Genomic DNA, 14,867 nt, shown 5'->3' with positions numbered 1-14,867 from the left:
TTTATATTCGTAATAAGTGGATATTCGCCCTTACGATTATCGTTTTTAAGTACTTTCCTGTGGGGAATGGGGATACAAATTCGCCGTTTTTACATAAAAAAGCTAGTGAGGTACATATGTTTTTTCATTAAAATCATAATTTCATTTAAAAAATTCGCCCTTTTTACAAAACACCGACGATATATTTTATATATTTTTATATATAGTATATTATAATATATTATATTTATACTTATATATATTCCATACATAGTTTTTAAATAACATAATATTTTCGCTGTAAAATATGAACATTTCGAAGGGATTTGTATCGCAATATATATTGATAAATACTTACATTTTGTCTTTATTTTAACAAATACCGGTATTCAATGAGAAATACCGATATTGATATTTTCATTCGGTATTGCAATCTCTACATGTCACATTTTGAGTGCATTTGCTTCATACTCTCAATTATCAAACAATGTGGTTTTCCATAAATTTAACAAAGTGGTGCGCAGTCGCTTTATTGAGTCACTAAAGCGACCTATTACCCACGGGTAATTGAATTACCCACTACAACATTTTGAGTTACCCGCCAAGAAAATATGCTAAAAAAATTTACAAATTAGTATTTTTATAAAATTATTTATTTATTGAAAATACCAATAATTAAAAAAAAGTTAAAATGAATTGTGTCCAGAATACTCTGCGAAATCGATTAACACCAGAGAATCATGATTCCTGTGTTCGACTTAAGACAACTACCTACGTATGTTGAAAAACTTGCAAAAAAAATCAAAACCAAGGAAACCACTAATATAAATAGTATATATGTGTGTTTATTATAAAATAAATTAATATTTACACATATATATGCAAATATACGTATTATATACTTAATATATATTTTTTATTTTTTTTGCTTTTGAAACTTTTTAAACTCTCAAAAGGTTTCCGACCACTGTATATTCAGTTCATTTTTAAAAGAAAATGTCTAATTTATCACTGGGATTTTCTTTATTTACAATATGACGTTGAATAATTTCCCAGAATTAATTATTTACATGACGTGTATTTGTATCATTTATTATCTTTATGTGCATAATAAGATGGCATTTTTTAAAGAGCCTTAATAAAGTAGAGTATTAAAGTATTATTAAACATTTTTTTAATGTGGCAGATTTCGTGGCTACGGTACAATTAATAGATAATTGTAAATTGATGGATTGCAATTAAAACGCGGTGACTTGTTTATAGTAATTTTGATATATCTGTGACGAAGGGTGGAGGTAGGCTGTTAAGATCCGACATAAATATTGCACACTAAACTTTGCCAGTCAAACATATTTGTTTTCAGAACTTTTTGAACTAAGACTACAATGTACCTATAGATATTGCTTGTTAGTTTTTTTTTTATATTCAATTAAACCCTGCCTAATACAAGCCATAGTATATAATAGTCAAAAAATATTCTTTGATCTATAAAATATCTAAAATTATGCCATTAAACGATGCAGAGTTTTAGATATTTTATAGATGGAAGAATATTTTGATCGATTACGATTTGGTTAGGCAGGGCTTAATGAATTTTAAAAAACTAACCAACACCATATTGTGTAATATGTATTCTTAATTCGACAAAAACAAATAAATATGACTGAAAAGGTGTGCACTATTTTTGTCGAATCGCCCATAGCATACCTTAACTATTATGGATTAGTTTAGGCTAACTGGCACTATGTGCAAATTGTATTCTTAGTTCAATGAAATCAAATTAACATGACTGACAAAGTTTAGCGTGCACCATTTATGTCGAATCTAAACAGCCTACCTCCACCCTTCGCTACTGTGATATACGCGTTTGACATATTTGTGATTTTTGGTCTAAATATCTGCACATGTTATAATATTATCTACTAACTTACGTAATACGTGAATAATTTTGATTAAATTCCTTATTGAAGAGCTATTTTTAGAGTATGCCGCCACTAAACAAGGCATGATCAACATATCTTTACACGATTTACATGAAGATACGTATCGGAAAATATTATGTGAGGAATCAAAGTATTTTCATTCTGACTAGCGGAAATTCTAGCTATAACAGAAATAATGTATAAGGATCCTTCTATTTATAGTCCAAATTATCTGATGTTTATCTTGTATTGTTGCAATTCCAGCGGTTCAGGTCAACGAATCATGCTTCTTCAACGAGCAATGCGAGACGAACAACATTCAGACGGAGTGCCGCGACAACCGATGCACGTGTCGGTTCGAGAGGACGCCCATCTTCAAGCCGGACGGCACCGCGGATTGCATCGGTAAGCCAACAAATATTTCAATAACTTTAGTCAAACATCTAGCATTTAATAGACTTTTGGAAATCAAAAAGCGCCAAGCTCAAGTCCCGAACGCCAGACTAGGCCCTATGATAGAAAAATCAAGCGCCGCTCCGGTTCATAAAATCTCCAAAATTATTGCTCCGTCTCGTGGAAATGTTAATTTGACCGCCTGAGCTAGATATGTCATATGATAAAAAATCTAACAGACTTGTTTTTATAAAATACATATACAATTAGATATAACAACGTTAATATTTTCATAAAATTATCGAGCGCTCCGGTTCGTAAAATTTTCCATTTCGAGCGCTGTCGCCCTTAGAAGCAAACTTCTTCTCTACACTGCGATTACCCATCCCATTATGCCATATTATGCTGCCCTCGCATACGTGAAAAATGACGTGTAAATACACTTAAAAACAAACAATCATTTAGAAAAGACGTGTGGATTCCACTCGTCAGCTGAATGCAGAACTATTCTCACACACGTTTTAAATATAAAATTTTACAGAAGTGTTCTTTGAAACATCATATTTAATTTATTTAATATTTATATAAAAACAGTCCTACTAAAATATGATGTATACATACAAATAATATAAGACGTGGGGTGTTTCAAAGATGTCTCTTCTAAAATATTTCAAATAATGTGAGTTAGAATAATTCTGTATTCAGCTGACGCAGTGACTGTTCACATTACATTTAATTTGATAGCATATTTGCAAATGTAGACATGCGTTTAATTTCACTGTGTTTGGTAAAAACTTAGAAACTATTGAATTACTTATTCGTTTTCAGAAAGAGAGCCCACGGTAACAATTTAAAAAAAAAGGCGCGAAAAATCAATAAATCGATAGAAAAACACTAATAGAAAGGGTCTTTAAAAAAAAAAAAAAACACAGTTGCAAGTCGCAGTTCTTAAAGCAACATTTAAAATAAATTTTAAGAAATCCTGCCAAGAATTTCATTCCTATTTGAAATCAAAACCAAATATACTTAGGCAAATTTGTTCTTCAGAAAAATACATCTTGATTTCATTCCTGTTTTTCATTAATAAATAAAAACCATGAAGAAATATGCGTTTTCTTGAATACACATACTGTTACCTAAAAATTAGTAAATGTCCTGTTTTGAGGAAAAAAAGAAATGGTCACGTTAGGCATGCCACCTCTTTCTACATCCCCTACGTACTAATAATAGATACTTTTTTTACAGTAAGTACGTATCGTAAAAAAATATGTAAACAACTGCGTTTCTCTCGTGAGGAAAGTTATTTTCAAAACTAAAATCGACGAGCTGACATCCTTTCAAACCTACACATAATAGGAAAAACATATTTTGCTATTACGTCACACCAGGTGATTGATACTTACTTGAGGTAAGGGTTAATAGCAAAGTGATATTAATGGTTTCCCATATCTATCTAATCGGGTCATCTTTCGACATCTATATAGGTATCGCAAGAAGGGATACGCCATACTGAATAATACGATTCCGCTTTCCACCGATACCTTCACACCTCTCCCTAAGCGAATAACTTCTTAGAAACTACCCTCTTACCTTTTCCAGGCGCAATCCATTATACTTGACCCGGAACTATCTACACTCCCCCGTGTCATGAATTAAAGAAAATCGTATGTGCCTACCTACCCATTGGTATGGATTCCAGCCTATAACTTACCTATGACCTATCTTTACTTCGTTTTAATGTAAGCATCGGGAAAAACACTGTGTTTTTTCGGTGATATTTCACTTAAGTAGCTTTCCGTCCTAAAGACAAGCTAATACAAGAAACCACAGCGCGTCGACTAAAAATAATAAAAACCCCAAAAATATATCTATTAGAAAAAAATATTTTTAAAAAAAATGAGCCTGTCTTAGATTTGAACTCGCATTGTTAATTTCCAAGTGAGGCCCATAAAAATTGTGATTTACTTGTATACAAATTATGTCAATTGTATTAAATTATTCGTTCCTTACTTAGAAATATAGGTAGGTACTAAAAGTTTAGTTTACTAGCTATATAAAAAAATCGACCGTTACTAATTTGTCACTCGTTACAGTAATGTACTTACAGGTGTACACATATTATTATTTTTGTATATAACACGGAATATAGTACAACCACTGAACACTACTACTCACCATAATCAGTGGGTATACAGATGTTTAGGCCCGACGTAGCGTGTGATTTTGAGCAAACCCCATATTCTAATAAATAAAAACCGTGATGATTTGCAGGCATTTTATTTAGAATACAAAATATTTTGGTTTAATTGTATGACATAAATCTTATGACGAATCGATTGCATAATCTGCGTCAAAGAAAATCGCAATGTTAACATGGTGTATTTTATTCTGGTTGCAGCGCAAAATGAGCCCCCGCCACCTCTGCAGTACATAGACCCGGCCATGATCCTGGTGCTTGTTGGAATGGCATTAATGTTCATCATCATCTGCGTCGTCCTTCGATTATTCAGCAAGTAAGGATAAAATCAATTACCTACCTATGTGGAAAATTGTCTATTTATTACCTTCAAAATTCATCTGAGTTAGTCATACTGAGTAATGACAGCTACAATGAATGATTATAAAATTTAAAAATCGAATGGTAATTTGTCTTCAAACACAATAATTTTTAGTATTATTTATATTAATTGAATTGATAGACTACCGAAATGACATCGTTATACCTAAGTATTAGTGAAGACGTCATAATTTTTAATTGATTGAAAAATATCTAAAGGGAGACAAAGGCCAGATGTATAGCCAAACATTAATAATAATATAAAGCAGAACACAAATTTTTGGCGCCAATTGCATAGCTGTCAAAATCAAAATGTATTTAACTTCGTATTGGGAAAAATTTTTCTAAGCGGAAATCAAACCTTATCCACCGGATTCTGGCCAATATGATCTTACTAATATTGTTAAAAATGATGTATTTTTAATAACGAATGCTACCTTACTGACTCTTGTATATTATTAGATAAATTAAGAAATAATTTAATTAAAAAGCAGTTAATTTTGATTTTAAATATTTAATGAAAATGATGGCAAAAAGGGGCCACTAAGACGACTAATTTTCATACATACCTACTCTGATAACACTTACTTTTTACATACTTCAAACTGAAAGTGCCGTCAGTAATTTTTTTTAGGGAGATCACAGAAGGCTTCGTCTGGATTTTTTTTGGTTTAACCAGATTTTGCATGTGTACATTGAGACTATCGTAAAAACTATTTGATAATAATTGGTGCCAAAAATATTTTTAAAGTGTAGAATATTATACCATTTAACTTTAAGTCAGATTATTTAAATAAAATTCTACATAATTGTAGGAAGCTTTTAAAATGATATAGGAATGTATTATCTAGTAAGAAAAAAATATAGAAAAGTAATACAAAATTAAGGCGATACAGGGCACCTCGCGGAAAAATAGGATACTTGCAATTTGAGACATTTTACAATTAAAACTCTAATGTTATGTAACTGAAAATATTAAAAAGAAGAAAAAAATTATGTCAAAGATAAACTTACAATTATAAAAAAAATGTTATAAAATGTGAGTTCGTCAAAGGTTCTGATCTTATTAAGTACATATTATATTTTATGGTCATATTTATTAGTAAAATTTAGTTTATTAAGTTTTCTGTTTTGTCTAAGAGATTTTTGACTATTTCATAGTTTTAATATTTTTTATAAATTAATAAAATAATTATATTTTAAAAAACATCGATTTTTTATAAAACTATAAATGTGTAGGTATAATCTAAAATCCTTTTTATTTATATGAAATCTTATTTAGGTATGGTCCCAATATTGAAGCCCGTTGATCAATATTCAATGTCTCAAAGTATTTTTCCGCTAGGTGCCTCTGGTAGGTAGAGGTATCGCCTTAATCAAATTGGGTTATACGAGTATATTGACTTTTTAATATTTAAAAACATTACAAAATCAAAGGACATTACAGCCTTTCTCACGGAGCGCGAACCGGTAAAATCACAACCCTGAACCACGAGAAGTAATGGTCAATAGGATAAAGAAGTGTAAAATATATGGCACCATCGCTAATATTTGATTCATAATAATTCCAGAGCAAGATGGAATGAGAATCGTACGATATTTAATACACCGAACCCACGGCTCATGAACGTGTCCCTGCTACGCGACAGCAAACTTCTGCACGGCCAGGAAAGACGAGGGTCCAGAGCCTCTGTGCGGGCACCCTCGCGACAGCCCAGCGTAGCCTCCCTAAGGCCGCATTCGCCGGGGGCTGCACAAGGTAACACATCAAATTATATCAACAGCTTACTTTAAAATACCTATTCAATTTAATAAAAATTATTACTTACTTACCTAATCACCGAAGCTTCTTGCCAAAAACTCTTCAATACATCATGAAATATTGACAAAAACCACTTCAAATTGAATAGCCCTATTTTAGTGAATCAATAGAGTTAATAAAATAATTGTTTATACCACAGCGTCCATAACAATTTAGACACAAACATTATTGTACTATAAATTGTATAACCAACGAAAGTTTAGATGTGCACAACCACTATAATATAGTAAATAAAACATGCTAATAATACTATCTTCTCTTTTTGTCATAGATTACGTTATATTATGAAAAAGAAGACAATATAATATTAATATATTAGTATGTCATATTTATGAACTTATATTGGATGCGTACGTCCCTAATCTAAGCAATCGTTGAGCACAAAATACAATAACTACATATTATTTCATAAGCAGCATTCACATTTACATAAATGCTTTTATTTTCACATTTTATAAAATCCAGTCCAGCACAGTTGTGTGTGGTGCAAAGACAATATGGCTATAATAATTTATTATGTCTGCTTTTATAACAAATAGAAAAAAGTTAACTTTAAATATAATGCAAAGCTAATGTTATACTTTGTCATTATTAACAATCTTCAAATTATTTTACTATTACTGTAAATATTTGGCACTTCAAAATAATATAGTAGGTAAAATTTATATGTAGACATATTAAACACTAATTAAAGAGTTTTTAAGTCAGCGAATTTAAAAATGGATAAATTTATTGAATCTTAATTAAATGAATTTAATAATAATAACTATTATATTAAGACACAGTTTATGTTTGGTAAATTTGATACCATCTTGCAACTAAAATACGTCATTATTTTGTTCTTTCATAAACAATGATTGTGTGACGAAGCTTATTATTGATAATGCATGGAAAAAGATGATGTGTCTTATTTATTGATTTTTAATACTGGGGGACCACTAAACTTTGGCAAGTTACAGCGCTCGAAATGGAAAATTTTACGAACCGGAGCGCTTGATAATTTTAGGAAAATATCAACATAGTTATCTAATTTTAAATGTATTTTATAAAAATAACTGTGTTTAATTTTTTTGTTATATGGTCTATCTAGCTCAGACGGTTAAATTATATTTTCCACGAGACGGACCGATAATTTTGGGGATTTAATGAACCGGAACGGCGCTCCGGTCATTTCGAGTCCTGGGCAAGTAGTAAATTGAACATACAATTAAATATATTTTACTAAAACAATGCTAAAAACCAAGTAGGTTTGAAATTTTTCACTACATACCACACTTTTGTAAATCGTATGTGAATCAATGCCAAAAACAATAAAAAAAAATTCATAATGGTTTATTTTTTTGTATTACATATTATTGTATTTGAATCGATTTTCTTATTAGAATTTAAATTCAAATTCCATTGACTACTTTCAACCCAACCGTGGTGATTAATATAATATTTTTTAAATAAACAAAAATGTTTTTCACTAAATTTCCTTTTTAATTATATTTAATCGACTTTTTTTTAATATTTCGAATATTTCATAAGTTTCTATTGTAGGTACATAATGATTCAAATTAAATTTCTCTAGAATAATAATTAATAGTACCTACTCTACCGAAGTTAATCTAACGAAAAGTAGATTATTACCATTGTTTATAGTTAAATTGTATTTGTTCAGTAAAATATATTTAATCATATGTTTCTGTGTCTTAATGACAATAGTAAAATGACTACATAAATAATAATACTAAGAAAGTAGAACAAATTAAATAAGTACATAATAATTTAATTAATACCTACTAATGTTAAATAGCACCCCATAACAAACAAGCCATATCATATCATACATATACATTCATTTAAATCTATTTTTCCATGCATGATTAATGATCTGACTTGTCACAACAACATTGTGTAAAAAAATAACAAAGTAAAACACAATAATAATGTGTTATATATTGAATTTTAGTTAAGTGCTATTTAATTTTAGCAGGTAGCACCTATGTACCCACTATATCAAAGCATATAAGATGTAATTAATGTTTAAAACATCATATAGGTAACAGTACCCGATATTGATATCATGACGTGATGCTTTTGCTTGGTTATAGTTTGTTTTATTTCAGATATATGTACCATATTTCCTTGATTATACACATTTTAGCATATTAATGGGAGTGAAATGGGGATGCATATTAAGATAACTGCTAAATATTTTTTTTAATCATGTTACTCTGAACTGAGATGTAATAATTTGAATCTAATATCTAATCTAGAATCTAATATAACATGCAATTCTAGAGAAGTATATACAATTTTTAATTGTGTGTCTTTTTAAATTCTAATTGTTCTATTCCATTGGAATTGTTATTGGTGACCCAGATTTTGCCTTTCGCCATCTTTGGGCACTATGCACGCCAATGGCGAGGGTTGAAGGTAGGCTGTTAAGATTCAACAGAAATATAGTGCACACTAAACTTTGTCAGTTATACTTATTTGTTTTCATTTAACTCCTAATACAATTATTTACAGATGGTGCTGATTAGTTTTTAAAATTCAATTAAACCCTGCCTAAGCCAAACTATAATCAATAAAAAATATTCTTCTATCTATAAAATTTCTAAAATTATGCATAGTTGAATAGTATAATATTAGATATTTTATAAATAATTGAATATTTTTTTACTAATATCTACTATGGCTTGGATTGGGCACGGTTTAATTGAATTTAAAAAACTAACAAACACTATCGACACATTGTAGTCTTAGTGCAATGAAAACAAATATGTTTGACTGACAAAGTTTAGTGTGCACTATTTATCTTGAATCTTAACACCCTACCCATAATCCTTCACCACTGATGTACACTGCCACAAAATATGATAAATATACAATTGACACACATCCTTACTGCTTATATTATACTAAATTATATCTTTAAATGCTATTTTACTATGTATCTGTGTCAGTTGTATATTTATCACAGGTGAACGTACGTAAACATGCGTAGTCTCTAAAAACAATTCAAATGGAATGGCACGGAACTTAAAACAATTAAAATTTTATTTTTAATCCCATCATCATCTACCCTCGGCCGAAGGTATTAATGTCTCTTTTTGTCATAATCGGTGGCCCTCGTAATCCAATGCGTTAGGCACTGATATTTCCCGGTGAGGTCACAATAAATGTGATTTCTCAAAGCCTGGTTTTTTGTGATTGTTTCACTGCTATTACTAAACTACTCTCATTGGCCTGCATGGCCTGTTGTAGTGTTAAAATGTTTGCCTAATAATAAATGTAATCAATGAAAAATGGTATATGCTTCATAAATTAATACAATCAAGATACTGCACTGGTTTTTCATAAATAACTCAAACTAAAGCTTTACTAATAATTATGTTTGTAATATGGTTTTTAGCTTTAGAGGCATAACTATGTCAAAATATGTCTCATAATATAATATAAACACATTGAACCATAACAAATACTTTACAACATTTCACAAGATATCAACCCATTCGTTTGACACAAGAAATAAGTAACAATATTTTCTCACTAAGTAATATTGCCTGATGATGATAAAAGTATTTAAACATAATACTCTCCTTCCATCGAAGCCTCTTCTGACAAAGGTTGAATATCATTATAGCTATCTATACCTCGGATAACTTTACAAATAACATTTGGCAAAAAAATAAATGATTTTTGAGTTCTTGTCTATATCAGCGGTGAAGTAGGAAATAATACCAGGACGTTAATTAACTTTTTTATCCTAACAACCACACCTCTTTTCCATAATTACATTTTCCAAATTTTCAGTGGTTACCGAAAATTTTGTAACAGAATGACATTGATTACCATGACTTTTATATGCAGTTTACACTCAGTACCTACATATGAATATAATATCAAAGTTGTCATTTTTCTAGGTTAAAAACAACAGATATTGCATGGAACGTATTAGAAAACGTTATGGAAAATGCTCGGTTGTGAAAAAAGCCTTGGTTACCAGCTTAATGTGCTTTGATCTCACTACACCTCTGGTTTCGATATTATAACTTGAAAGAAATTCACCGAGAGACAAGAATATTATTATATATTGTTTATCCAACGAAACCAAATATTAATATCTTATTCTTGAGTTACTTTCTTGATTTTTGCAAGCTTTATTACCTACTCTACGAAATTTGCACCTAACCCAACCTCGTATAATTAAATACTAAACAAAATCCTTTTACTTCTTTAGCGCTGATGACCGCTTGTTAACTTGTCTGGTGATTGGACGATTCAATAACAACTCCTTCATTAATAAAAAATATTCGAGGATTCTTCATGTATATTATGGGGACCTTTTTTAACCTTCTAACACTAAGGTAAAGCAGGAACATGCGGATACTAATAATTTAAAAATTACACAAACTTTGTAAAATATGTCTTGCACTTCTTTATAACTTCAAAATACTATTCACTCTTCATTTCCAACTGATGTTGAGCCTATTAAATTAAGCTTCCTTTTCTGCACAAGGAATGTCACTATACAGCTTTCTATTGCTACTTCTATGTAAGACTTAATAAGTTAAAATACTATATATTAACACTATGTAATATTAATTATTTATAAGTATATTAATAAATAACAAACACTACAATCATGTTAGTAAATCATATTTTACTTTTTGTACTAGTTTTCACAATTTTATTTACCGAGAACGGTTTTATCCTTGAGGTATTTTCAATTAACAAAACAGTATGTTGACACTTACTCATTCATATACCTATTCTAGAAGCTAATATGAATATATTAAATATTAATTTCCAGAATATATGAATATAATATTGTGTGTGTGAACAAGACTGTTTTATAAAAACTTTTTGTTAAGGCTCGATGACATTGAGCTACTTTACAAGCTGCTTGTCGGCGAGTTTAAAAGTGGGCGAGTCAGCTAGTTCGATTGTGATGATGACACACAAAACTTTCCACTCGCTCAGAAGCCAACAAGCTAGCGAGTTGAAACCGTCACTATTTTGACAGGAAGTATTGAGTAGTTCGTTTTTTTAACGGGAGGTCGCCACTATCGCTCTACTGCGCAGACACATATCGGTCCACACGCCAGCGTGTAGTGTGTAAAGTAGCCCGAAGTTCAACTTTTCTCGGTAGATTGTTTACAATCTGCTTGTTAGCTAGTCCGATGATGACACTGGGCGAGTTTACAAGCAGATTGTAAATTCGCTGGCTTGTAGCTTGTAAAGTAACTCAATGTCATCGACGCATTACCTACCAATTTAAAATGTCTTAAGGACGGGTCATGGAGTATCTACCTAAATAAAATTGTGGAAATTAGTACAAAAAATAAAATATCATAACTACTAACCTAATGAAGTTTTGTTATTTCTTAATACCATGTCTTTCCACCAAAAAATTATAATAATATTCATAATATACAATAAAATCACTGCATTTTTACTTTAATGAATTAACCAAAATATTTCTATATCTATAGTGTTAAATTACTTTATTTTTATGGTGTAGATAATATTACCTAGAATTACATACATTGAATATTGACTATTATATTATTATAGTAACAGTAGAAAACTATTTTAGTGTAGTTAATATTATATTCTTCCGTATGATGTAGTAACAATTATTCAAAAACTATTGACGCTTTTATTGCGTAGTACCTAAATGATTCTGTTACACTTTTACTAATCCGTGCAAGTAGCAATAAGTATTCTGATAGATTTAATTAAAAAATATGTTTTATTAAAGTATGTTAAAAATACAAAACTTAGAAAACCTTCAGAAACATACCTATTAGATATTTCTTAGAAAAATATATTGGACCAAGTAGGACTTGAACAACAGAACTTTCGGTTGCCAGGGCCTATTATTGGATAAAGCACTCGCCAGGCAAGGGAATGTTGTGTGTTCAAATTCTATTGAGTCCACGATTTTTTCTAGGATTGTTTTAAAAGGTATAGTTCTGAGACTGTTCCAAGTTGTGTATTTTTAATAAAAAGGATAAGATTTAAGAATGATTCTTAAATCTTGTGGTGTATTCGCTATTGAACAAAAAAAATTAAATACCGTATTGTATTGAAGACGCCCCGATTATAAGACGCCCTGATTACAATACACCCCATTATAAGATTCGCATTTCGAAATACAATAATAAATTATTATAAAAACTTTATAGCGCCTCTACGCACGCCTGGATATACTTGCACCAATAGTGTGTATTTTAAACTATCGCGATAATAAGTGTTCACATGTAAAAGTGCTGACTGCCTCGCCGATCCCATTCTTCAAGAGTAAGCAAGATGCAATGTTATCATTATTTTGTACTATTTGACAGGTCGTGAAAATCGATTAACCTCAAAATGAGTCTCTGCGTGGTGTAGTTCGTTTCGTAGGTTCGCTACTATCAGATATTGCACGGTACAATTGTCGCGTGAAAATTCAGAAGCTTTTGAACTTTTTTGATTCATGCATGCAATCTTGCAATTTGCACGATAATAATTTTTTTTATTATGGCCGCGATAATACGTACTGTCAGCAGTAAATCCATGCGACCTTAAAATAAGAAGTACCTAATATTTATTATTTACGCAGTTTCATCTGTAATATCAACATCAGAGTTTGAAACTTTCTCAGATTCAGTCTCTAATTTTTCTGAATCACATTTTGACTCAAGGGCATTGGTTGTGTGTTTTTTCACAATAGATCGTCTTATGTGCAACCAAGTGTGATGGAGCATTTATTAAAACGAATATTCCACTTTGTACTGATTGTAAAATGCCATCTATTATAAGACGCATATTGAATTCAGAGATACCAAAATAGGAAAAACATGTCGATGGCTCAGTTCCATAATGCTACAACTAGGAATTAGTAGTTTTGAGTAATGGCTGATCAAAGTTTTGACTCACGTATACTGTCTTATAGAAAAGCGACAATAACATCGGCCTTACAAGTATAACTAGTAATTTCTTCGAGTTGAAATTTTGTGAAACATAAGAGGAGTGATATACGAATATAATGGCTTACATAACTCAAAACTTGAAATTTTTGACTTATCGTACTGAGCCATCGATATGCATTGTAATCGATGCAATACGGCCTTTTAAATTACCTACTTAGTACTGACTACTAAAAAATCTCCACCTTGATAAGGAACACTCAATCAAATAAGTAAAATAATCTTTATAATTAATATAATGAACTACTTATAAACAGTCAATTTTAACCGTATGAGTAATTGATAATTAACTGCACTGAATGAGACCCTGTAGTCTGATGCGTAAGGCAATGGGCTCCGGGTTCGATTATTGGTGAGGTCACAATAATACATCTATGTGATTTTCTCAAAGCGTACGTACCTATTCCTGTGATTATTTCACAGATATTATTTCACTATTGTTACGCTACTGTCATAGGCCCTCGATGACCTGATTTAATGTAAAAAAAATAAACAAAGTAGAAAAGTGTTTGAGGCTTTCACGGTTGTTTTTTATCGTAGTATATTCTTGGGTTTCCACCGTGTCTCCTTCTTCCTTCTTTACTCGACGTTTCGGGCTCGTTGCAGAGTTGCTCGTTGCATCATCTCTTGATAATGGCCTCTGCAACGAGCCCGAAACGTCGAGTAAAGAAGGAAGAAGGAGACACGGTGGAAACCCAGGAATATACTACGATAGAAAAGTGTGTTCAAATTTTTTTCTAAATTGCAATACTTAATACAATAAAATTCATGACCACTGTTATGCTCCATATTTGAAGGAATGATACACAAAATCATAAAACTACCTATTAACCTAACCTGTAGCATTGGTAATTGATGTTATTATGAAAAAAAAGCGATATTTTTGCTATTGATCGATATCGTAAAGGTTTTTTGCTAATTTGACTTGGGTAGTTTTTATAATCTCTTCTAAAACAGTTGTAGCACATATTTAGAGCCTAAGAGCCCTATAAGTCATACTTATGTAAATATGTTGGCTTATGCATTATTTGTAATTGGAGTTATTATGAAATGTCACTTAAACGCATTCCCATTTCAAGTGACACATAAAACCACATATTTACATAATAGTATTATAGCTATGCATAGGACTCTAAATTTATATTGTGAGTTATGTTTTCTGTGAAAATTTAGAAAATAATATTATGTTTTATCTTTGGAGTGATGTATTATCTTCGACCTAATTTTGT

At 30.7% G+C, this 14,867-nt stretch overlaps 1 protein-coding gene across 2 annotated transcripts in view; it reads left to right on the top strand.

Annotated features, from left to right (window-relative positions):
- The window catches only part of jus (EB domain-containing julius seizure protein), a 246,225-nt gene that overhangs the window by 229,823 nt on the left and 1,535 nt on the right, over positions 1–14,867 (top strand). For both annotated transcript variants that reach the window (XM_085953442.1, XM_085953441.1), the window contains exons 4-6: positions 2,166–2,306; positions 4,693–4,807; positions 6,423–6,610. In XM_085953442.1, the coding sequence (XP_085809568.1) occupies positions 2,166–2,306; positions 4,693–4,807; positions 6,423–6,610 (444 nt within the window). The remainder of the gene's footprint in view (positions 1–2,165; positions 2,307–4,692; positions 4,808–6,422; positions 6,611–14,867) is intronic.

Source organism: Rhyacophila brunnea, unplaced genomic scaffold (assembly GCF_057557595.1).
Source record: "Rhyacophila brunnea isolate RB1 unplaced genomic scaffold, BYU_Rbru_1.0 scaffold_10, whole genome shotgun sequence".
NCBI classification, from domain to species: Eukaryota; Metazoa; Arthropoda; class Insecta; order Trichoptera; family Rhyacophilidae; genus Rhyacophila; species Rhyacophila brunnea.
Note: the sequence above shows the minus strand (reverse complement) of the source record. Positions and strands in the feature narration are given on the sequence as shown.